The sequence below is a fragment of the Mesoplodon mirus genome (assembly GCF_964341445.2).
Source record: "Mesoplodon mirus genome assembly, chromosome: 7".
Classification (NCBI taxonomy): Eukaryota; Metazoa; Chordata; class Mammalia; order Artiodactyla; family Ziphiidae; genus Mesoplodon; species Mesoplodon mirus.
In genome coordinates, this window is record NC_138983.1 from 87520657 (window position 1) to 87547050 (window position 26394).

A 26394-nucleotide genomic window follows, 5' to 3' on the forward strand; every position below is an offset into this window, starting at 1 on the left:
CAAGATTAATAACAGTCACAATCACAGTAGGACAAATGGGTGTTTAGTGTAGCAATCACCATTCTAGATGCTTCACATTTAATCCTCACAAAACTCTTTGGGATACAGAGTATCATTAGCCCCATTTTACAGATGAGGAAACAGAGGCATAGAGAGAGAATAAGTAACTCACTCAGAGTCACAGAGCTAGTAAGTGGTGGGTTAGTAACACTGAGTATTTGATTCTGTCAGATAACTAACCCCAAACTAAACTTAATGGGAGGTGGAGAGCGGTTATCAGTGGAATTCAGATTTGTTTGGTTTTTTTTTTTTTGCTATTGCTTGTTTGTGCTCTGAGTTACATAAAGGATGTCCTCTTGTGATCAGAAGCAAGCTCATCTATGCCGGCTATCACTGTTAAAAGGACAGTCTTAAAAATGTGCAGAATTATCATTGTGATCATTGTTAAATCCAGCTATCCACTCCTACCTCTGCTGACTTCTCCTGTGGACATTATGGTGTATTCCATTCATTCTAAATATGACATTGAATAATTAGAGGACTGTATTTTTCTAACAAAATTGTTTTCTGAAAACCTTTTATAGGGAAAGCAGAGAATATGAAAGCCTATCTAAAGAGTGCAGAAGGCTATTTTGTCCTGAATAAAAGCACTACGATTGGAAGGCATGAAAATTCAGACCTTGTTTTAGAGGTAAGACCTCTTCCTAGCCAGTCCCCGACCCTCCCTACCTCTCACACCACCAAAAGTCCTTACTGTTCTGTGGACTCCAGTCTCTTGTAAAGCACAGCCTCTGGCTAACAGTCCCAGCCTTCCTCGGTGTGCCACCAATAACCAATCCCGGCATGTGCTGGGTCTCCCTGGCACATGTGGTAAGAATGAGCACAGTGCAAAGTGTGATGGGCCCTGTGTCCTTTGCTGACTGTGTCTGCAGTGTCCCACCCTGATGGCGTGGTTTGGAAGGTGGGCTTAGAGCTGATGCTTGACCTTCACCTGCTCCGCGTGTGGCAGCCACGGCCACCTGAAGTGCCCAGCTTGAGCAATGGCCTCTCGCCCTTTCCAGAGCTTCTGGAGACTATGGGCCCCTCAGAGCCCTCCCCCGCCCACGTACCTCCAAGTAGTAAATCAGGGTAAGCCCTGGGCATGGCCTCAGTGCTCTCTCACTTCATTTCATTCCATTCTCTGAATTAGCTGTGGCTTGGTCCACAGTCCCAGCTCATTGACAGCCAAGGAAGTTGGAAGAAATTGTAAGTAAGGAATTATAAAAACAGTGGCTTTGAGCCTTTTAACATTTTGAAAGGGATTAAAATATTGAAGCAGAAAGAGAAATGCAATGGAATCCCTTTAGGACTGTGAAAGGCAGACCACTCTCAGACTTCACTCAACAGAGTTTTTTAAACTTTATTTTGAAATAATTATAGATGCACAAATGGTAGAGAGAATGGCACGAAGCATGTGTGGAGTCCTGTGCCATTTTACCATGTGTGGATTTGGGTGTGGCCCTCAGGATATAGGAGTATTCCATCATCAGAGATGTCCCTTGAGATGCTCCTTTTATAGTCACAATTCCTCCTCCCACCATCGTCCCCACGCTCCGAAAACCACTAATCTGTTCTCCGTCTCTATAATTTTCATCATTTATCTATGACCTTTGCGATTGATTTTTTTTTTTTTTTTTTTAGTCATTGTAATGCCCTTGACATCCATTTAGGTTATTAGCTTGTTCTTTTATTGCTGAGTAATAGTCCACGGTATGGACGTATCACCTATGTTTAACCATTCACTTTTTGAAGGACATTTTGTTTCCATTTGGGGCTATTACAAATAAATGTACCATAAACATTTGTGTACAGGTTTTTGTGTGAACATAAGTTTTTATTTCTCTGTGATAAATGCTCAGGAGTATGATTGCATGGATTAACATATGTGTTTATATAGATTCGGTTTGTAAAGAAACTGCCAGGCTTATCCAGCGTGGCTGTACCATTTTTCATTTCCACCAGCAATGTGTGAGATACATCCTCACCAGCAATTAGCCTAAACACTGTTTTTCATTTTAGCTGTTTTAGTAAGTGTGTAGTGGTATCTCATCATAGTCTTAACTTGCATTTCCCAAATCGATAGTGATGTTAAATGTCTTTTCATGTACGTGTTTGCCTTCTGCATATCCTCTTCAGTGAAATATCTCTTCATATCTTTTAAGTATTTCTAATCGAATTGTTAATTTTTTTACCATTGAGTTTTGAGAATTCTTTCTGTATTTTAGATATGAGTCCCTTGTCAGATAGATGGTTTGCAAATATTTTCTCCCATCCGTAGCTTGTCTTTTCATTCTCTTAGCAGAGTATTTCACAGAGCAAAAGCTTTAACTTTTGATGAAGTCCAGGTAGTTATTTTTTCTTTTATAGATCATGCTTTTAGTGTCATGTCTAAGAACATGCCACAAGGTCCCTGACCCTGAGGATTTTCTCTTATGTTTTCTTCTAAGTGTTTTATACTTTTATGTTTAAATCTATGAACCATTTTGGGTTCACTGTCGTTTATGATGTGAGATTTAGATCAAAGTTCATTTTTCTTGCATGTGGATATTTAGTTGTTCCAGAACCATTTGTTGAAAAGACTATCCTTTCTCCATTGAATTGCTTTTGCAAGTTTGTCAAAAATAATCTGGCCATACTTTCTATGGGGGCTACTTCTTAGTTCCCTATTATGTTTCATGGATCTATTTGTCATAATGGATCTACCATTATGAGATAGCCTTGATTACTGTCGCTATGTAACTCTTAAATCAGGTAGTGTGATTCCTCCCACTTTTCTTTAAAAAAAATTTTTAACCTATTCTAGTTCCTTTGCCTTTCCATTTACATTTTAGTGTAAGCCTGTCTGTATATACAAAATATCATGCTGTAATTTTGATTGGAATTGTGTTTAATCCTATATAACAATGTGAGAATAATTGATATACTCCTACATTGTCTTCCAATTCATGATCATGGTATATTTCTCCATTTATTCAGTGTCTCTCATGAGTGTTTTGTAGTTTTCAGCATACGAGTCCTGAACATGTTTTGTTAGATTTACACTTAAGTATATCTCTCTTTTTTTTTTTTGAGTGATTGTAAATGGTATTATATTTTTAATTTTGGTGTCCACATGTTCATTGACAGTATATAGAAATACAGTTGATTTTTGTATGCTTCTTGGTATCTTGGAACCTTAACTGCACTTTCTTATATAAGGGCTTTTGTAGATTTCTTGGGATTTTATACATAAACAATCATGTCATCTGCAAATAAGAACAATTTTATTTCTCCTTTCAGAAAAGGAGATGTGAATGCCTTGAATCTTCTTTTCCTTGCTTTATTTCCCTGGTTAAGACTTCCAGGACTCTGCTGAACAAGAGCAGTGTATAAATCCTTATATTCACTTGTTCCTGACCTTAGGGGAAAAAAGTCAGTCTTTAACCGTTAAGTACGAGGTTAGCTGTAGGGTATTTATACATGTTCTTAGGAAGTGAGAAATTTCCCCCTTTATTCCTAGTTTTCTGAGAATGTTTATTGTAAACGCAACAGATTTAAAGATAACTCCATGAACGTCCCCGTGAGATTCTCCTCCATGATATGGTCTCCCTTCAAGGACACAGAACATCTGTTCAGTGTGCAAAGTGGGAGGAAAAAGAAGAAGAAGAAGAACTGTAGTTTCTTCTTTATCCTAACAAGGCATAGATTTGGGGTAGTTTTATTTCCTGTCTGGCTAAAGTAGAGACAGAGATCTCTGTTTTGAACCGGACTATGATATTAGAAAACTGTAGTAATTTTTAAAAGCACAGGCTTTGGAGATAGACAGAGCTGGGTTTGAGTCTCATTAGGCTACTTTGTGGCTGAGTGACTTCAACCAAATTACTTAATCACTCTGAGCTCCTTTTCCCTGTCTGTAAACCTCTTACCTCACAGGGTTATTCTGAGGATTAAGTGAGAAATGCATATAAAGAGCCTGGCATGTGGTGCTCAGTGAATGACACAATGATCATTATTATGGTCTCCTAAAACAGAGACTGAGAAGAATCCTCAGAGGTGCACAGGGTTGAGATGAGGATCCACTGACATTAATAAGCCATTTGGAAAAGGGAACTAATGAGGACAGTTATTAACTAGACAGAAATTGAGTTGCGTTCATTGTATATAAATAATTCACTGCTTACTGCTCCTCGGACTTAGCTTAAGAAATACGTCACTAGGCTTCCCTGGTGGCGAAGTGGTTGAGATTCCGCCTGCCGATGCAAGGGACACGGGTTCGTGCCCGTTCCGGGAATATCCCACATGCCGCGGAGCGGCTGGGCCCGTGAGCCATGGCCGCTGAGCCAGCGTGTCCGGAGCCTGAGCTCTGCAACGGGAGAGGCCACAACAGTGAGAGGCCCGCGTACCGAAAAAAAAAAAAAAAAAAAAAAAAAAATTCAGGGATTTATATTACTAAAAAGTCATCATTGCATTTACCCAGAGGTTACATCTAGCAAATAAAAAAGATTGTTTTATTTGCTTGGATCAATCCTAAAGAATAGGCAGTCATGCTTCTAAAGATTTCTACTCATCAGCAAGGCTGACATGTTGTTTTGACTATTGGTATCGTAGTATTTCGACATCATTTACTCTTTCCGATAATGGAAGGTAGTTACATGCTTCTTGTTTTTAAAAATTGGGAGAAAGGAAAATATAAGGAAGAAAATAAAAGTCACTTGTAATCATTTGGCTCAGGGAAATATCAATATTGATATTTGCAGGGTTTTACCTTCCAGACTTTTTTCTATATCCTGTAAGGAGTTTGGTTCCCTAAGGCAATAGGAAGCCTGTTTATAGCCAGGCTAGTGAGAAGTGTTTATAGTCAACAGTGATAACTGTTGCTATCACTCATTCATTGCCCAGTATTTACCCAGAGCCTCAGCACCGAGCCAAGTCTAGGGGTACAGTGATGGCAGAACTGGACATGGTCCCTGACATCAGGAAGCTGCCAGGAGAGAGAGAAATAAGTCAAATGATCCCACAAAGCTGTGACTAATTCCATTCCAACATTGGGGCTGTAAAGGAAAGGAATATGGAAGACAAGGAGGACTTAACTAGACAATAGGAGAAGGGAATGGCATGTGCAAGGGCCCTGAGGTGGAAGAGCATATTGTGAACCCAAGGGACTGAGAGAAAACCAGGGCGTCCAGAAGTCAGAGTGGGAAGGAGGAGGGCTAAGGGACAAGTCGGCCTCCTTCATGTCACCATAAGGGTTTGGATCTTTATCTGAAAAGCAGTGGGAAGAAGGCTTGAAGGATTGTAAACAAGGGGGAGACCTGCCAGTGAACATCCCAGCTGCTGTGTGCAGGCGAGCCATCAGGAGCTCTATTCACAATCTCCCCTCTCCCATTTTACATGGCTCAAAAGCCTCAGCCTTGCTCATTTCACAGCTAAACCTTGCAAGTTATAATTTATATGATTTGTTGTGCCTTGTAAACTGTAATCTTTAGAGTTGGATGTGGCTGTTATTTAAACTCTGCTGAGAAAGGGACTCAGTTCTTCCAGAATGAAGAAACACCAAAGCCAGTGGTTGTTGGATTTTCCGTATGTTTAAGAGTGGTTGTTCAACATGAACTCCTAGGCATTCTGACCCAGTGGGTTTGGGGTAAGGCCCAGGAATCTTCACATTTATATGCTCCCCAGGTTCAGGTGGGGGGAATGGAGTCCCCTGGAGTTGGCTCCAGGACCACACTTTGAGAACCCCACCATCAGTGCTCCCTCCCTCTCCGTTCTTGATCAGCAGAACTCCTGCTTGTGTGTGTGTGTGTGTGTGTGTGTGTGTGTGTGTATTCTTTCAATAAACTTTGTTTTGAGGAAAAGAGAAGCGAAGGGTAAACAATGAAGGGCTGACTGACCCTACCCCTCCCCAGGGACTCCCTCAGTCCCACCCTGGGGAAGTCCCAGGATCCCTAGAAGACTGAGCTCTAGGACAGCCCAAGTCAGCGCAGGGCTGCAGCTACGAGGGTGGAGATGGAAGAGAAAAAGAAAGAACAGACATGACAGGGGGATGAAATGCTGGTGTCCACCCCTCACCCTCGGTGATCAGTGTCCTGCCAGCCATCTCCTTTCTCATGGGTGGAGCCATCTCTCCAGCCTGTGTCAGCCCTTCTAGCGTGGGATCTGAGGGTCGTGAAGCCAGACTGATCTCATACACACACCCCAGATCCCATCCAGCCGGATGACTCTCGTCCCTTTTCCTGGCCCCTGCCAGTTCTGGGCTCCCTCTCAGAAAAGAACCAGAGCCTACACCATAATCTTGTTTATTATTATTAAACAAGGCTGCTGGGATTCTCCTATTATTTGCATCATTTCACGGACGTGCAGGTATGTCTGCTCTGTCAAAGGACACATACAGCTGTAGCTCTGATGGGCATGGCCAAATTGCCCACCAGAGGTTTCCGGATGTGGTGTCCTGCCAGCAGTGGACGCCCGTCTCCCACTCCCTCCCCAGCCTAGGGTGCTGACCCCCCATTGGATCTTCACTGATCTACGGGGTGAAGTATGGTACCTGTGTCATTTTAATTTACATTTCTGTTATTCTAAGCGAACACCTGCATTTTGAGACAGAAGGTGACAGGTGGACTCTCTGTGGGGAAATCCACGGAATGAAACAGGCCTGGGAGGGTGAACTTGCTGGCTCCCCATCTGCATCGCGCTTGTCCTCCTGCCTGGGTCGTGCTCCCATCCTCCCCCCTCACCCCCACCTCACCCTTGGCTTCTCCCCAAGTGCTCCTTGCTCTGGGGGTTCACCTGTTTGGTCTCACCAGTCCTAAGGGAATGTTTTGTCCCCTGTTTGGGAACTGGCAGCTGGTTTCATTGGTCAGTACCCACCACAGCAATTGATGGGACTAGTTTCTCACCAGCAGATGGAGGGCTTCCAAGAGGAAAATGTTCAGAGGAAAGGGCTAGATCGTGATCTCATTTTTCTCATTTTTTTTTATTGTGGTAAGATATGCATAACATAAAATTTACCATCTTAACCACTTTTATTAAGTGTGCAGTGCAGTGGCATTAAATATATTCACACTGTTGTGCAGCCATCACCCCCATCCATCTCCAGAACTCTTTGAATCTTGCAGAACTGAAACTGCACCCATGAAACAACAACTCCCCTTGTCCCCCCATCCCAGCCCCCAGCAACCACCGTTCTGCTTTCTGTCTCTATGACCTTGGCTACTCTGGGTATCTCATATAAGTAGAATCATAACAGTATTTGTCTTTTCATGACTGGCTTCTTTCACTGAGTATAATATGCTTTCACTGAGTATAATGTCCATGTTCATCCATGCTGTAGCATGTGTCCGAATTTCCTTCCTTTTTTAAGGCTGAATAATATTCCATTGTGTGGATTCACCACATTTTGTTTATTCATTCATCTACTGATGGACACTTGGGTTGTTTCCATCTTTTGGCTGTTGCAAACAATGCTATGAACATGGGTGTATAAATATCTCTTCAAGGCCCTGCTTTCAGTTCTTTGGGATATATACCCAAAAGTAGACTTGCTGGATCATATGATAATTTTATTTTTAATTGTTTGAGGAACTGCCATGCTGTTTTCCATAGTGGCTGCACCAAGTTACATTCTCACAACAGGGCACAAGGGTTCCACTTGCCCTGCGTCCTCACCAACACTTGTTATTTCCTTTTTTTTTTTTTTTTTTTTTTTTTTTGCAGTACGCAGGCCTCTCACTGTTGTGGCCTCTCCCGTTGCGGAGCCCAGGCTCCGGACGTGCAGGCTCAGCGGCCATGGCTCACGGGCCCAGCCGCTCCGCGGCATGTGGGATCCTCCCAGACCGGGGCACGAACCCGTGTCCCCTGCATCGGCAGGCAGACTCCCAACCACTGCACCACCAGGGAAGCCCTTCCCTTTTTTTTTTTTTATAGTAGCCATTCTGATGGATGTGAGATGAAAGAAATTTTCGATCATAATCTTTTGAATAGCATACATAATACAAATAGCTACAGCATACATTTATGGACTACTTACTGTATCTCACATGGCTTTATACATCATCTATGTATGTTCTGTATATATATTTACAGAATTATATCCTCAAAACAAATCCTGTGAAGGTGAGAACTACTATTATCATTATTATCCTCATTTGATGACATGGACATGGGACTCAGAAAGGTTAAGGAACTGGCCCAAATCACACAGCTAGACGGGGGAGGTGAGGCTGAGTTTCAGACTGAGCTGACTCAAGCTTCTAAAAACAGAAGCTTCACTTTTTGAGTGTAAATTTAGCTTTGGGAACATCTAATATCTAAATTGGAAATTCTCAGTTAACTGAGATAACAAGATAATTGAGTAAGCTAGGGAAATTCCACCCTGTGGAATCCAGAATGGGGGTTGTCAGTGAAATGTGAGATCAATGTTCTCCTGATCCTCATTCATGCAACAGACTGAGGTGGCGCCATCTAGGGGGCGATTTGGGTAAAGAGGAAACGTTGACCTGGTGCTTTCCCAGGAAGAGGAGCATTGGGGCTGTTAAGTGGGGGCCCAGCAAGAAACACCACTTATCTCTCCAATCCAGCCAGAGTAAGTTCTCTGCTTATAAGGACTGGTGGAGTTCAATTAGTCCCACCCGGATAACCCAGGATAGTCTCCCACTTTTTAAAAAATTTTTAAAAAGTTTTTGGCTGGGTTTGGTCTTCGTTGCTGAGCACAGGCTTTCTCTAGTTGCAGCGAGCGAGGGTTACTCTTTGTTGCGGTGCACGGGCTTCTCATTGCAGTGGCTTTTCTTGTTGTAGAGCACGGGCTCTAGGCACGCAGATTCAGTAGTTGTGGCACGTGGGCTCAGTAGTTGTGGCTCGTGGGCTCTGGAGCGCAGGCTCAGTAGTTGTGGCACACGGGCTTCGTTGCTCCATGGCATGTGGGATCTTCCCGGACCAGGGCTCGAACCCGTGTCTCTTGCATTGGCAGGCGGATTCTTAACCACTGCAACACCAGGGAAGTCCTTAGTCTCCCTCTTTTAAGAGCACTGATTAGTAACCTTGACATCGGCACAGTCCCTTTGGCCACGTCATGGAGCATATTCCCAGGTTCTGGGGATCAGGGCATGGGCATCTTTGGGAGACCATTCTGCCCACCACATTAATACTACCACCTGACTGGACCGTTGCTTTGGGACTGGTCTGAGAGCTTTCTGGAAGAATCAGTAGGATCAATGCCACAGGCCACGGAGAAAGATGGCTGGATGAGCTGGCAGGTGATAATACCGTTACCAAGAGGGCAGGAAGCAGGACTGGTTGAGTGAGCACCTCAACATCCCGGAAGCAGCCAGGCAGTTTGGGGCCTGGAGATGAGCCAGGGGTTGGAAATACACACCTGCGAATCGACGGGGTGGCACAGTGGCCCCAGCGCATGGACAGAGTGCGGAGGAAACGGACATTTGAGGGGAGAGGAGCCCGGCGTGGAGACCTGGAAGCAGTCAGAGAGGTGAGGGAGCCAGAGAGCTGCTTCCAGGCTGAGGGTATTCATCACAGAGACAGCTTGCTTTGTGCCAGGTACTGTTCTGGGCACTTTCGAGTGTATTAACTCATTTCATCCTTAGGAGGTTAGTGTTGTTTGCCCCACTTTACAGATGAGGGCGTTGAGGCACAGATAGGCTGAGTATCCTGCCTGAGGTCACAGAGGGAGGCTGGGGCACTGGGCACCACGCTCGGGCAGTCTGATTTCAGGACCAGCCTCTCCTGAGGCCTTGCCGGTCCACAGGGCTCTCCCGGGGAGACCGGGGAGGAAGGATCCAGCTGACGGGGAAGCAGAGAAGCTTCTTCTTTCCTTCCAATCCCAGACTCGTCGTCTCACCAGCGCCTGGCCGTTTCCTCATATCCTTATTCTTTTGAAAACCCCATTTTTTTTTTTTACTATTTCTGCACTACATCCCTTTCTGGAGGCAGTGGGGGGATGGGGCTGGGGGATGGGATAGCCTAGAACCAAAAGGTTAAAAGAAATAGATAAAACACACACACACACACACACACAAACACACACACACAAGTTAATTTCAAAAATGTTATCCCACTCCTTTGAACATGTCACCAAGCAGTACCTTTTGTCAATCCTACGAAGCCCAGCTTATCAAACTCATTTTTGCTGCTCAGGGAGCAACCAAAGAGAAGCAAAGAACCGTGCCCCAGGCTGCACAGCTGGAAGGTAGCAGAGGTGGGACTTGAACTCAAGGCTTTCTAACTCCAGAGCCCATCCTCTTGCTCATAATAGAGAACATTTCCCATTTGCCCTATGTTCTCTTCTAAGTGCTTTTGTATGTATTATATCATTTATACATCACCAGTAGCTTATAAGACTGTCCTTTTGTTACCTTACAGATGAGGAAGCTGAGGTATCACTTGCCCAAGGTCACCCTGCTAGGAAGTAGGAGAGCTGGACTCGAGCCCAGTCTAATAACCACCACGTTGCCCTGCTCCCCCAACCCCTGAACCACCAGGCCACGTGCCTCTCTCTGACAACTGTGTCACATGTCACAGGGAGGCCGAGAGCCCGAGGAGGCCCCCGAGGGCAATGGCAGTGGGTTGAGGACCCAGCGGGAGAGGAACCTCTTGAAGCCATTTGACAATAAAGGAAAGGAAGGGGGAAGAGGCGGTGTTTCCAGGCCGAGGGGGTGGTGAGCATGTTCACAGGTTAGACGGAAGTTACACTGTCAAGGTGAGGATGCAGAAGAGGAGATGGTTGAGGAGAGGGACCAGACCAGGGTGGGATGAAGGCAGGACCACCCAGAGGCCCTTGGCAGCTAGGAGAAGCCTTGAAGGTCCCATCTAGGAGCTTCTCCATGCCTGGGAAGTCCAGGTCCTGGCAGGGAGCTGAAGGCACATTCAAAGGGGTGTGGAGTGATGGAGGGGAGTTTCCTGAAGGGACTCCATAGGGAGTGGGCAGGGCTCAGAGAAACCTCAAAGGATAGTGCAGGGCCCAGAGCTAGTATGAGTGAGGACTGTTCCCACCCCCAGAGCTGAGGGGTGAGGGGCAGGGGCATTTCCTGGGACCCGGAGACCCCGAGGGCTGGGTAGAGTCCTCTGAGGGAAGCTGTGTGGCCCCAGAGAATGGAAGCCAGGGGAGTAAGTACCCCAAGCTCTCTCCTCCCTGCTCTGATATCTAACCCCTCCATTGGCCAAACCCAACAAGAAACCAGACACAAGGAGCCCATCAGCCCATGGATGTAGCCGCACAGGTGGGCCTGCTGGGCAGAAGGCGCCGTGTAAAGGGATGGAGGAGGGTCGGGAGAAGCAGACAGAGGATGCAGGCAGGTGCAGGAGGTGAAGACCTAGGAGGCTGTTGTCAAAGTAGAATGAAAAGCCTGAGAGCAGGGACCTGCTGGCTGGGGGGCCCAAAGGGCACTAGGCCAGCCTCAGGATAGAAGTGTGAGGGTGGCAGGAGGGTTTAGGGGCCGGGATGGACTTGAAGGAGCTGGTGAGCTTGAGCAGGGCCCAGGCTGGGTGAGTATAGGGCATTACCCATAGGGAGCAAACAGGGAGCAAAGGCTACGTGACTCAAGGAGAGGACGAGACAGAGGATAAGGAAGGCCGGGAGTGGGAGGTTATGGTCTGAGATGGGGCTTCCCAGTGCCAGGTGATGCAAGGTTGAAACCTAGCTCCAAAGGACGGTTCCAGGTACACGTCGAACCTCAGCGACAATGTCAGTGAACCTCAGGGCAATGTCATAACTAAGTCAGCTTCCTGAGGAGGCTTCCTTAAAGCACAGGGGTCATCAGAGCAGATGGTCATTGTTAATAGAAGTTTAAACGTCTCAATATTTTATGGACTCACTATATACTTTTTAAAGACATTTTCAATGCAGGAGCCTTAAAAAATGCACTTGTTTTGTATATTAGGTCCTGCCTGTCTCCTCTCTCATTATTAAATCACTCTCTACTCTGAAAATCACAGGGTACAAATCAAAGGTACAAGTTTTGGAATTAGCCTTGGGTTCAAACCCTGACATTGCCCTGTGCCAGCATCCTGATGTTGAGTGAGTCCCTTCATCTTAGCCATTTTTTAAATCATGGTAAAATACCTATAAAGTTTACCGTCTTAACCACTTTTAAGTGTACAGATCAGTAGTTGTAAGTTATTCACATTGTTGTGCAACCAGCCTCAGAATTTTTCATCTTGCAAAACTGAAACTGTACCCATTAAAGAACAATTCCCCGTTTCCGCTTCCCCAGCTCCTGGCAACCCCCGTTCTATTTTGTTTCTATGAGCTTGACTACTTTATGTACCTCACACAGTGGAATCATACAAAATTTGCCTTTTTGTGACACTTATTTCACATAATGTCCTCACGGTTCATCCATGTTGTAGCATGTGTCAGAATTTCCTTCCTCCTACACTGAATAATATTCCACTGTATGGATGGACCACATTTTGCTTATCCAATCATCAGTCAGTGGGCACTTGGGTGGCTTCCACCTTTTGGCAATTGTGAATAATGCTACTATAAACATGAGTGTACAAATAACTCTTTAAGTTCCTGCTTTCAATTCTTTGGGGTATATACCCAGAAGTGGACTTGCTGGATCATATGATAATTTTATTCTAAATTGTTTGAGAAGCCGCTCTACTGTTTTCCATATCAGCTGCACCATTTTACATTCTCAGCGGTGCATAAGTGTTCCCCTACTCTACATCCTTGCCAACACTTGTTATTTTCTGTTGCTGTTTGTTTGGTTTTGATAGTAGCCATCCTAATGGGTATGAGGTGGTATCTCACTGTGGTTTTGATTTGAATTTCCCTAATGACTAGTAATGTTGAGCATCTTTTTATATGCTTGTTGGACATTTATATATCTTCTTTGGAGAAATGTCTATTCCAGTTCTATGCCCATATTTGATCAAGTTATTTGGGGGTTCTTTTTTGTTGTTGTTGTTGAGTTATAGTTCTCTATATATTCTTCATATTAACCCTTTTTCAGATTTGTGTTTTGCAACTATTTTCTCCCATTCTCTAGATGGCCTTTCACCCTGTTTATTGTGTCCTTTGATTCACTGAAGTTTTAATTTTTGATATAGTTGAATTTATCTATTTTTACTTTTGCTGCCTATGCTTTTGGTATCATATCCAATAATGCATTGCCAAATCCAATGTCATAAAGCTTTCCTCCTGTGCTTTCCTCTAAAAGTTTTATAGTTTTAGACTATGTTTAAGCCTTTGATCCACTTTGAGTTAATTTTTATACATGGTGTAAGGTAAGAGTTCAACTTAATTCTTTTGCAGTCTTTCCCAGCATCATTTGTTGAAAATACTGCTCTTTCCCCATTGAATAATCTTGGCACCCTTGTCAAAAATCATTGGACCATACATGCAAAGTTTTATTTCTGTGCTCTCTATTCTATTCTATTGGCCTATGTGCCTGACCTTATGTCAGTATCACACTGTTTTGATTACTGTACCTTTGTATGCAGTAAGTTTTGAAATCAGGAAGTGTGAGACCTCCAGCTTTGCTTTTCTTTCTCAAGATTATTTTGGCTATTTGGGGCCCACTGAGATTCCATATGAATTTTAGGATGGATTTTTCTATTTCTGCCAAAACTGCTGTTGGGATTTTGAATCTGTAGATCCTGCTGTGTAGTAATGACATCTTAACCATCTTAAGTCTTCCAACCCACGAATACAGGGTGTCTTTCCATTTATTTGTGTCTTTAATTTCTTTCAGCAGCACTTTGTAGTTTTCAGTGTACACATCTTTTACCACCTTGGTTAAATTTATCCCAAAATATGTTATTCATTTTGATGCTATTGTAAATGAAATTATTTTCTTAACTTCCTTTTCAGATTGTTCATTGTGAGCATATAGAAACACAACTGATGTTTGTGTGTTGATTTTGTGTCCTACGATTTTGCTAGTGAATGTTATTTATTAGTTCTAGGAGGGTTGTGGTTTTTCATGGACTCTTTAGGATTTTGTACATGTAAGATCATGTTGCCTGTGAACAGAGATAATTTTACTTCTTCCTTTCGAATTTGGATGCCTTTATTTCTTTGTCTTGCCTAATTGCTCTGGCTAGGACTTCCAGTACTTTGTTGAATAGAAGTGGCAAAAGCAGGTATCCTTATCTTATTCTTGAAATTAGAGGAAAAGCTTTCAGTCTTTCACCTTTGAGTATGATGCTACCTGTGGGCCTTTCATATTTGACCTTTATTATGTTGAGGTAATTTCCCTCTATTCCCTGTTTGTTGAGTGCTTTTATCATGAAAGAGTGTTGCATTTTGTCAAATGCTTTTTGTACATCAATCGAGATGATCATTTTTTTCCTTCTTTCTGTTAATGTGATGTATTACGTGGATTAATTTTCATATGTTGAACCATCAAGTCTGCATTCCAAGAATAAATCCCACTTGGTCATAGTGTATGATCCTTTTAATGTACTGTTGAATTCGGTTTCCTCCTATTTTGTTGAGGATTGTGGTATCAGTGTTCATAAGAGATATTGGTCTGTAGTTTTCTTGTAGTGTCTTTGTCTGGGTTTGGTATCAAGGTAATGCTGTCCTCTCACTTCACCTTTTGAGTCTCAGCTTCTTCATCTCTAAGATGGAGATAATAATAGAGACCCTGTTTAGGGCTGTCATGCAGATTAAATGATAAAAATGCACACAAAATGCTTCAGCAGGGCCCAGTTCACAGGAAGCCCTCAAAATATGTTAGAGGATGATAAGGATAATAATAAAAATAATAATAAATAAATAACAGTTCATCTCATAGTTGGACAGCTCAGTAGGCTGGGGCTTATAGAGTCAGTCTGTATTAGCAGCAGGGCGTCTGTACAGTAGCAGCATTTAGCAATTTTCCAAGTAAAGGGAGCGAGTGATATTATAGGGCCATACTAGGAAGCTGTCTCCTGGCCTAACATGTGGTAGAGGCTCACCCAAATTTGTGGAGTCATTTAAAACTTCCTGCTTGCTTTGATTTCTTAATAATGGCTTGACAGGTTTTGAGGAACTGAAAGCAGTGAAGCCTGGCAAGAGACAAACAAAATGTAACACACAGAATTTCTCTCATTCATGGGTTATCAAAGGTTCAAAGGACACAAAGATCAATGGCAATGGTGATGAAGATGATGTGGGTGACATTTTCCAAAGAACTAATGTGTTTTCATTTTTTTAAATACTTTATTTTTTGAACAGTTTTAGGTTTACAGGAAATTGAGCAGAGAATAGAGAGAGTTCCCATATATCCACCCCTCCAATACACACAGTTTCCCCTATTATTAACATCATGCATTAGTGCGGTACATTTGTTACAACTGATGAACCAATATTGATATGCTATTATTAACTAAGTCCATAGTTTACATTAGGGTTCACTCTTTGCGTTGTACGTTCTTTCCTTTTGACAAATGTATAGTGACAAGTATCCACCATTACAGTATCATAAAAAATATTTTCACTGCCCTGAAATCCTCTGTGCCCCTCCTCTTCATTCTGAGCCCCAGAGCCCCCGTGCCCCTGGCAAGCACTGATCTTTTACTCTCCTTATAGTTTTACTTTTTCCAGAATTTAATACAGTTGGAATCATATGGTATGTAACCTTTTCAGACTAGGTTCTTTCACTAAGCAATATGCATTTAAGATTCCTCCATGTCTTTTTTGTTATTTGATAACTCATTTATTTTTATCACTAGTATTTCATTGTATGGATGTACCACAATTTGTCTATCCATTTACCTTTTAAAGGACATCTTGGTTGCTTCCAGTTTTTGGCAGTTATGAAGAAAGATGCTGTAAGCATGTATCCAAAATAAATGAGTCTTCATGGATATAGAGAACAGACTGTGGTTGCCAAGGGGGAGGGGGTTGAGGGAGAGATGGAGTGGGGGGTTGAGGTTAGCAGATGTGAGCTGTTACATCCAGGATGGAGAAACAACAAGGTCCTACTGTAGAGCACAGGGAACTATATTCAATATCCTGTGATAAAGCATAATGGAAAAGAATATTTTAAAAAGAATGTATATATATGTATAACTGAATCACTTTGCTGTACAGCAGAAATTAATACAACATTGTAAATCGACTACATTTCAATAAAATAAATAAATAAACAATATAAATGAGTCTTAAAAATCAACAATAAGAAACCAAACAACCCAACTTAAAAATGGGCAAAAGAGCTCAACAGACACCTCACCAAAGAAAATCTACAGATGTCAAATAAGCATATGAAAAGATGTTAAACATCATACATCATTAAGGAATTTCAAATAAACATGAAATATCTCTTCATTTATTTAGACTACTTTGATTTCTTTCATCAACATTTTGTAGTTTTCTTCAGATACCTCTTCATATAGCTAAGTATTTTGTTAGATTTATTCCTAAGTACTTCAGTTTTTTTTTTTTTGGTGCTAATGTAAATGGTGTTGTGTTTTTAATTTCATATTCCACTTGTTCATTGTTGGTATATAGGAAAGCAATTGACTTTTGTATATTAATCATGTATTCTGCAACCTGGGTACAATTGCTCATTAGTTCCAGGAGGGCTTTCTGTCGGTTCTTTGGGATTTTCTGCATAGACAATCATGCCATCTGCAAAATGGGCAAAAGATCTGAACAAACACCTCACCAAAGAAGATTTCTTTTTCCTTCCCAATCTATCTTTTATTCTCTTTTCTTGCCTTGTTGCATTAGCTAGGACATACAGTACAATGTTGAAAATGCGTGGTGAAAGGGGACATCTTCACCTTATTCCTGATCTTAATTGGAAAGTTTCTAGTTTCTCACCATTAAATATGACGTTAGCTTTAGGGTTTTTATAGATGTACTTTATCAGGTTGAGGAAGTTCCCCTCCATCGCTAATTTGCCAAGAGTTGTTGTGGTGGTTTGGTGGTTTGTTAGTTTATCATGGATGGTGTTTAATTTTGTCAAATGCTCTTTTTGCATCTACTGTTATGATAATGCGATTTCTCTTTTCTACGCTGTTGATGTGATGGATTACATTAATTGATTTCCAAATGTTGAACCAGCCTTGCATACCTGGAATAAATCCCACTTGACTGTGGTGTAGAAGTCTTTTTATACATCACTGGATTCAATTTGCTAATATTTTGTTGAGGATTTTGCATCTATGTTCATGGGAGGTATTGGTCTGCAATTTTCCTGTTTTGCAATATCTTTATCTGGTTTTGCTATTAGAATAAGCTTGGCCTCACAGAATGAGCTGGGAAGTGTTCTCTCTTCTTCTATTTTCTGGAAGAGATTATTGAGAACTGGGATCATTCTTTCCTTAATGTTTGATAGAGTTGACCAGTGAACCCATCCAGGCCTGGTGCTTTCCATTTTGGAAGGTTATTCATTATTGATTCAAATTCTTTACTAGATATGAGTCTATTCAGAGTATTTATTTCTCCTTGTGTGAGTTTCAGTAGATTGTGTCTTTCAAGGAAATGGTCCACTTCATTAACTTATAAAATCTGTGGGCATAGAATTATTCATAATATTCCTTTAGTATCCCTTCAGTGTCCATGAGATCAGTAGTGATGCCATCGCTTTCATTTCTTTTTTTTTTTTTTTTTTTGCGGTACGCGGGCCTCTCACTGTTGTGGCCTCTCCTGTTGTGGAGCGCAGGCTCCAGACGCGCAGGCTCAGCGGCCATGGCTCATGGGCCTAGCTGCTCTGCGGCATGTGGGATTTTCCCAGACCGGGGCACGAACCCGTGTCCCCTGCATCGGCAGGCGGATTCTCAACAACTGCGCCACCAGGGAAGCCCTCATTTCTGATTTGAGTAATTTGTATCTTCTCTCTTTTTTTCTTGGTTATCCTGCTAGAGGTTTGTCAATTTTATTGATCTTTACAAAAAAAAAAAAAAAAAAACCAAACAGCTCTTTATTTTGCTGACTTTTCTCTCTTGTTTTCCTGCTTTTTATTTCATTCATTGCTTCTTTTCTTGTGCTTGTGGTAGGCTTATATTGCTCTTCTTTCTCTAGTTTCATAAGGTGGAAGCTTAGATCTTTTCAAATGTATGCCTTCAATGCCATAAACTTCCCTCCAAGCACTGCTTTCACTGCATCTTGCAAATTTTCATAGGTTGTATTTTCATTTTCATTTAGCTCAAGATAAATTTTTATTTCCCATGAGACTCCCTCCTTGACCCATCTGTTATTTAGAGGTGTGTTGTTTAATCTGAAAATATTTGGGTATTTTCCAGCTGTCTTTCTGGTATTGGTTTCTAGCCTAATTCCGTTGTGTTCTGAAAACGTACTTTGCATAATTTCTATTCTTTTACATTTGTTGAGGTATATTTTGTGGCCTGGAATGTGGTCTGCTTCATGAATGTTCCATGGGAGCTTGAGAAGGATGTGTGTTTTGTTGCTGTGGGATGAAGCTGTGTGGTTGCCAGTTAGATCCAGATGATGGTAGTGCTGTTCAGTTCAACTTCATTCTTCCTAATTTTCTGCCTGGTGGGTCTGCCCGTCACTGACAGAGGGCTGTTGAGGTCTCCAGCTACCATGATGGATTCATCTGCTTCTCCTTGCAGTCCTATCAGTTTTTGCCTTCCATACTTTGATGCTCTATTGTTGGGTACATACAATGAAGGACTGTTATGTCTGCTTGGAGAATCGACCCCTTTATCACTATGTATCGCCTCTCTTTATCCCTGATAACTTTCCTTCCTCTGAAGTTGGCTCTGCCTGAAATTAATAGAGCTACTCCTGCTTTCTTCTTGTGTTTCAGTATTTTAAGTGCCAAAGTGTGTCGTAGGAATTTGAAAAGTGGGTAAAGGCACAGTCATTTGAATCAGGCAAACCTGGGAACAAGCCAAGCAAGTCAAAGTGGCTGACTGTGGGCACACTTAATCGTTCTATGCCTCAGTTTCCTCATCTAAGAAATGAGTAACTATCGGACCTACTGTACAGCACAGGGAACTATATTCAATATCTTGCAGTAACCTGTGATAGAAAAGAACCTGAAAAAGAATAGATATTATATATATGTATAACTGAATCACTTTGCTGTACACCTGAAACTAACACAACATTGTAAATCAACTAGACTTCAATAAAAAATTAAATTTTTTTTGAAATGAGGAAGTATCCCTTTGAATTATTGTGAAGATGAAACGGGATAATGCAGTAAAGCACTTAGCAAATTTCCTGACATTTGTGTAATTACACATAATGTGTCATTAATATATTCTACTAATATATGCAGTTATATTATTATCTATTCATATACTATAAGCTATTATTAATAAAAGCTATTGGTTATAATTATATGGTGGGACATTAGTATAGATTTCTAAGTCCAAGTACTCTCTATGAAAGTTGGATGAGGCACTCTGAGAAGACTGACTTAGAAAATATTTGCAAAGTCTCAGGCTGGAGTGGATGGCTCATAGGCAGTGTCCTGAGAAGACAGAGGACTTCGCACGTGCCCTGCAGCCCATAGTCCAGGGCGCCGGGGCCAGGGGGGGATGTGATATTTCCTCCTTGGTGCCGAGTTTTGCTCATTCTTCTTATTAAAGTGGTTACACAGGAGGTTTCTGACGCCACTGACAAATCACTGTCTGGGGTCTCTCTCTTTTGAGGGAAATGTGGTCACACCAGGGCCCCTATTGAAAAATAGATCATCTTTGGTAATTCTGAGTAGCTTTTAAGAAGCAACAGTAATAATTAATCACATGGGATAAACCTTCATTATACACCAAGGCTTTTAAAAGGTAGTTATAAAACTATGTTTTGTGGTGTGAGCTCAATTGTGTTTAAACTTTTTTTTTTTTTTTCTTTTTGCGTATGCGGGCCTCTCACTGCTGTGGCCTCTCCCGTTGCGGAGCACAGGCTCCGGACGCGCAGGCTCAGCGGCCATGGCTCACGGGCCCAGCCGCTCCGCGGCATATGGGATCCTCCCAGACCGGGGCACGAACCCGTGTCCCCTGCATCGGCAGGCGGACTCTCAACCACTGCGCCACCAGGGAGGCCCGTGTTTAAACTTTTTAAAAAGATTGTAAGCATAGAGAAAAGACTGGAATGATGTGAACCACCGTGTTCTCAGTGCCTGCCTCTGGGGGACGGGAGTCTAAGTGATTTTAATGTCTTCTTTGTGTTTTTCTCTAGTTCTCATTTTCTGCATTATTAGAAAAAACATGTTATTTTAAAAATGAATAGAACAAACAAATGAAAACAACAATTATTACAAAACCTCCCCTGAACTTTAACACTTGCAGTAAATGGACAGTTGTCACTTGCCAACTGACCTTTCTGGTTTGTGTTGGACCATTTCTGCTGTCTTGCCACTCGGGACAACCAAAAGGATACTTGCATGGGATCAGAGAACTATCACGTGGCCAATTCCTGGCCAATTCCCCCCGAGTTCCCTCTTGCCTCTGTGTTGCCTGACGCCCTACCCCAAAACTGGGCATCTATTCTGGGTCTGCTGTCAGGGTCTGGTGACCCTCCACTCACTAGCTGTGTGGCCTTAGGCAAGTCACTTAACCTCTCTGACCCTCAGCATCCTCCTCTTAAAATGAGGATTGCAGTGACTGTCCAGCCAGATGAAGTGGTTAGCACATTGGGGCCCCCAGTGTCAGTGGCACTAGTTATTCCTTGTTATTCCTGTTATTCCTGGCTCTGACTGTCCCCCTTCTGCATTTCAGTCTGCAGACGTCGACAACCATCACGCACTCATTGAATATAATGAGGCCGAAAGCAGCTTTGTTCTCCACGACTTCAATTCCTGCAACGGCACGTTCGTCAATGAGTGCCACATTCAGAACGTGGCTGTGAAGCTCCTACCCGGAGACACCCTGAGGTTTGGGTCCAGAGGGCTGACCTACGAACTGGTCATCGAAAACCCAGCCTCGGTGAGTCCAGGCCCCTGCGGGGGTGGGGTGGGGTGGGGTGCAGAGGTGCCGTGTTGTGTCACCTTCCGTGCAGCCTAGGGCTCGGGTACGGCCACAGGTGGAGTTCGTCTGGAGCGCGTCACTCTTCCTTTCGCGATTCTGCGAAGTTCAGCCCCATCGCGTGGGTGCCCGGGGAGAGCGAGTCCTCGCGCCCTCTTCTGGGCATTTCGTGGAATTACATGCAAGGGTTGCCTAGCGACCAGCCCCGAGGGAGAGCGTTTTCCTGAAAAGTGAAGCTTGGCGAGGGGAGGTGGAAAGCAAGTGTGTGCTTTTGAAGATGCAGAGATGGATGCTTCCTTTTTAGGCAGATCAGTGCTCTGCAACTTCCTAGCTTTGTGACCTCGGCCAGGCTTCTCTGTATGCCTGGGTCTGGGTCTTCTCAGCGGTGCAGGGCGTTGAGAGAGTATCTATGTATAAAAAGTCAAAGTCTCTGGCCAGAGTAGACGCTCAAGGCCTGCCAGCTGTTATCACACCGGATCAGAAATGTTCCCGGGATCAGGACCTAAGGTATGGCCCCAGGTTAAGCGGAACGTAAGCCAAAATTCGCCCAGCAAAGCTCAGTGACCAGAAGTATCTGGTTCAGTAGGGAGGCAGGATGGGGGCTGGTTAGCAACACAGTCCTGGGTCAGAACCCCAGCTCTGCCACTGGCCTACTCGGTGCACTCTTGCACAAACCATTGGACCCCTCGGAACCTCGGTTTCCTCATCTACAAAATGGGGCCAACGACAGCAATGACCTTGCAGGCTTATCTCGAGGGCTAAATGAGATGGTTCTAATTGTAAAACTCCCAGAATAATGCCCATTCGTGGTGAGCACACAATTAATACCTGTCGTGTGTGTCCCAGAGAGACGGCGTGTTAACCTCACTCCCCAGCACCAAGAACGCTGCATGGACTGAGACCTCCGAGGCTTAAAGTCCTTTCGGGGACGAGGCTGGGTATAAATAAATAAAGTTTAGAGAATCTAGGCAGAATCCTGGGTGTGGGTCCCCTAGGCAGCCCTAAATACCCACTCAGAGAAGATGAGCACCGTCCCTCAGGCTGCAGGGCCCGTGACACCGCATCCACCACGTTTGGCTTTGAAAACCTGGGACAGTTTTCTCCTGCTGCTTCTCAGCCCCCTTTTCCTCCTTGGACCAACATTAAAGTGTGCTCACTTGTGGGATGCACTGGGATCCACTGGCCGCCCTGAGGAGGGGCTCCTGACCCAGAAGGTGTTGACCTGATCAGGGGTTCTCAACATGGGTTCTAAGGATCCCCCTCGTCAGAAGCACGTGGGGAGCAGACCCACAGTGCAGATCTGGGCTTCACCCCAGGCCTGAGGACTCATACTTAGGATTCCCAGATGAAATACAGGACACGCAGTTAAATCTGAATTTCAGAGAAGCAACAAATCATTGTTATGTACAGGTGTGGCCCAACTATTGCAAGGAACCCCTTATGCTAAAAAAATTATTTGGTGTTTATCTGAAATTCAGATTTAACGGACACCCTATAGTTTATTATATATTGACTTATTCATTTCTTTATTTATGCGAAATCTGGCAACCATACACATCCTCCCTGGGAGTAGGGCCTGGGAATATGCATTCTCACAAGCTCCCTGATGATTCTGATGCACCGCCAATAGGAGGGAAACCGAAATTTAGAATCATTTGTATGGAACACTTACAGAATTTTTTAGGGATCAAAGAAAAGGGGATTTCACACTCCCAAGCCTGAAAATCCAAGTTCATGAAGTTTGAATCAATGTGCCCCAACATGTCTGATTCCAAGGAATTTTCAGGAATGTTCAGTAAAATTACAGGTTCCCAGGCCCCCTCCCTGGGAAATTCTGACTCTGTGGCTTGCCTGTGGGGAGAAGAATAGGGGAGCAGCAAATAATATCTGCATTTTTTTCTTTTTTTTTCCTACAAAGATATTTATTGAAATATTATTGATAGGGGCATAAAATTTGAAACCTAAATTTCCATCCAAAGGAGGCATTGTTTAATAAATTATATTGTTTAATATATTCTAAGGAGTTTAATATATTATAAGGAGTTTGTTTATATATGGAATACTGTTCTGCCTTTTTAAAACACAGCTTTCTTGAGATATAATTGACATGCCATAAACGGCACATGTTTAAAGTCTGTAAGTGGATGGGCTTTGACATATGGGTACACCTGTGAAACCATAGCCACAATCAAGACAGTGAACAGCTCCTTCATCCTCCAAAGTTTCCTCCGGATCACAGCAAGTGTTTGTTTGCTTGCTTGCTCTTAACAGCTTCACTGAAGTACAATTTACATAACAGTAACTTCACCCATTTTAAGTGTCCAATTCAATCAATTTGAATATATTGATGGAGTTGTGCAGCCATCACCACAACCTGCTTTCAGAACACTTTCATCCATTTCTATCACCCCAAACCTTGGAGAAACCTTGGAGGTATTTCATTTTGGGGTTTGTTTTTAACTTTTAATTTTCAAAATTATGGTAAAATACACATAAAATTTACCATCTTAACCATGTTTAAGTGTACAGTTCACAGTGGCATTAAATCTATTCACACTGTTGTGCAGCCATCATCCCCATCCATCATCAGAACTTTGTTCATCTTCCCAAACTGAAACTCTAAGCCCATCAAATCAAACCCCCTGCTTCCTTCCTCCCCTCCCACCATGCTGTGTCTGTGAATTGGACTATTCTAGGTTCCTCATATAAATGGAATCTTACATTGTTTGTCCTTTTGCGATCATCTTATTTCACTTAGTATGATATCCTCATGGTTCATTCCAGTTGAATATTTCATTGTATGGATTCACCACATTTTGTTTATCTGCTCATCCATCCATGGCCACTTGGGTTGCTTCCACCTTTTGGCCATTTTGAGTAAGTTTGTTATGAACACGGGTGTACAACTATGGAATGGGGACTTTATTTTACAAGGTGCTTCTTATATAATTGTGGGAAACAGTGATGACGACCTCTAACCTTGAGCAGATAAGACGGAAGAAGATGTTTTGTAAGAAGAGAAACCAGGAGAGCAGCAGGAGGAATCACTGACGTGAACAGCACTGTGCTAAGCAATTCACCTGCTCTCCCTTATTTCACGCTCACAGCAACCTATGAGATGGGTTCTCCCGTGATCCCCATTTTACAGACAAGGAATCCGAAACTCAGAGAGGTTAAGTAATTTCCCCAGGGCCACACAGCTTGTCAGTGCAAATTAAACACTACCCCCACTTGCGGAAAAAGGAGGGGAGAAAACCATTTAGTCTGATGCTAGCTGGAGCAGTAGCCTTGACTGGTTTTCACACCGAGGAAAGCATACTCTCACGGTCACTCGAATATACACGGATTTTTTCAATTCTTATTCCTACACGCACTTGCACCTTGCTTCATTCCTTGGTTGACTGCAGGCAGCTGCACAAGTGTTCCCCTGGCCTGTGCCCAGGGCACTTTGCAGGACTCTCCACAGCCCCATCTTCTCAAAAGTGCTCTCTGCCGGGGCGTCCCCAGCTTGAGAAGCTTCCATCCATGATGCTCATATTCATGCAGGGGTCCTTTGCAGCGTCCGTGTGAGGGCAGCCTGTGGACTGACTGACACCTTCCTACAAATTCCATTTCCTGATGACCCCAACCTGCTGGCTATTTAAAAGAAGAGAAAGGAAGAGGGGAAAAGGGAGAGGTATTGAAGAGCATCTGTCATCAAATATTTTGAAGCCCAGTTTTTCTAAAAAATTCGTGGCCGTCTTGCTTCCGGCCTATTCTTGTTTCCAATTGATTTTGGGGTCCCTGGTGAGGGCGCTGTGTTTCCTCCTTGGATGGAGTTTCCACGGAGGACTGCCCTGATATCATACAGATTAAGTATGATGAGAACTGTTCTTCTCCCGACAAAGAGTTCCCAAATGAAAGCATTTAGTTCAGGTTTTGTGGTGACCCTAACCAATAGAGGAGGGTGTGACAGCATTTTACTGGGGGAGGGGGGTGAGGTGCGGGGCGCTTAGGAATCCAGATGTGTTTGCAGGTGTCACAGTGGTTAGAGCACGTGCCCTGAGGTCAGGCTGACTCCAGCGCCGTCCCAGCCCTGCTCTTGACCGGCTTTTATACTGGACGTGCACAAATCATCTACCTCTCAGGGCCTCGGTCCCCACTCCTGTAACAGTAGTTCCTACCACCTTGAGTGACTGTGGTATTAAGTGGGCAAAGTGCGTAAATTGCTTAGTCCAGCATCTGGCACCTAATAAGCACATGATAACCCTCAGCTTTAGAGTCAAGCAAACCAGCATGGAGCAGCCAAGATGCCTCCTTTGTAAGTGTCCTTTTGGACAGGGAAACCTCCCAAGACCTGCCCCCGCTTGCAGATAAATATATTTGCAGATAAATACATTTGCTGATAAATTACCCATAGAATAACATACAAGATGGAAAAATATAAAGAAAAACTCTTGTTTGACAAAGTGCATTGGCAGGCAGGTTGTGCCCAGGACCATCCTTTTTTTTTTTTTTTTTTTTGCGGTCGCGTGCCTCTCACTGTTGTGGCCTCTCCCGTTGCAGAACACAGGCTCCGTACGTGCAGGCTCAGAGGCCAAGGCTCACACGCCCAGCCACTCTGCGGCATGTGGGATCTTCCCAGACCGGGTCACAAACCCGTGTCCCCTGCATCGGCAGGTGGACTCTCAACCACTGCGCCACCGGGGAAGCCCCCAGGACCATACTTTGTAAATTATAGCTCTCTCATCAAAGTATTACCTAGGGCTGCCATATTGCACAACTCCAGGGTCACCATTCACAACGTAGTCCATGTGGATGGCGCCCACTGAAACTGTGCAGGACATAACCCGCAGGGCCATCTGCAATGCCCTGAAGCAACCGTTGATTACTCCCATAGAGTCTTGGCACCAGGCGTGGGAAATTGAGGTCCCAGAGTCAGGTGTGCTGCCGTGTTGTGGGTTTTGTTGGTTGTTGCCTTTACTCATGCTTTCTGAGCTCTGGGAAAGGAGGTGTGGAAACAAGCTGTGCTAGTCACAGTGGCGCCGTTCTTACAAGGCAGCTGAGTAAGGAAACCCACGTCACCCGTATGTATCCATCATGTCTTTCTCTATTCTGAAATACGGCAAAACGGATGGAAATGGCCAGAATGAAAAAGGAAGCCAGGCGCCACAAATGACGTGCCGAGTTGTTCCATGAGGGGGTTGACAGCTCCTTGGCGGCAGCCCCCATCCCCATGACGGCCTGTGTCTGGCCTTCCCTGTTGCCTGCTCTGCCCTGTTCCCAGTCCAGCCAGACTCTCCCACGTGGCTCCTGGATACTGTCCTCTGTCCCTGCAATGTCATGACGTCCTGTCTTGCGAGAAGAGCGCCCTCTGTCGGCCAATATTCCTTGCTGCTTTAATGGGGAAGCTCTGCAGAACACAATCGAGAAAGCAAGGCCTTTGGAGTTAGATGGACCCAAGTTGAAATGCCAGCTGCAACTGACTTTACCTTTCTGAGCTTCAATTTC

At 43.7% G+C, this 26394-nt stretch overlaps 1 protein-coding gene across 1 annotated transcript in view; it reads left to right on the top strand.

Annotated features, from left to right (window-relative positions):
- Window positions 1–598: 598 nt before the first annotated feature.
- LOC309808856 (forkhead-associated domain-containing protein 1-like) overlaps window positions 599–26394 on the top strand; it is a gene marked incomplete at both ends in the record, with an annotated part of 88483 nt that continues 62687 nt past the window's right edge. Inside the window, 2 exons of the mRNA XM_082629435.1 lie at window positions 599–691; window positions 20659–20865. Coding sequence (XP_082485561.1) covers window positions 599–691; window positions 20659–20865 — 300 coding nt within the window. The remainder of the gene's footprint in view (window positions 692–20658; window positions 20866–26394) is intronic.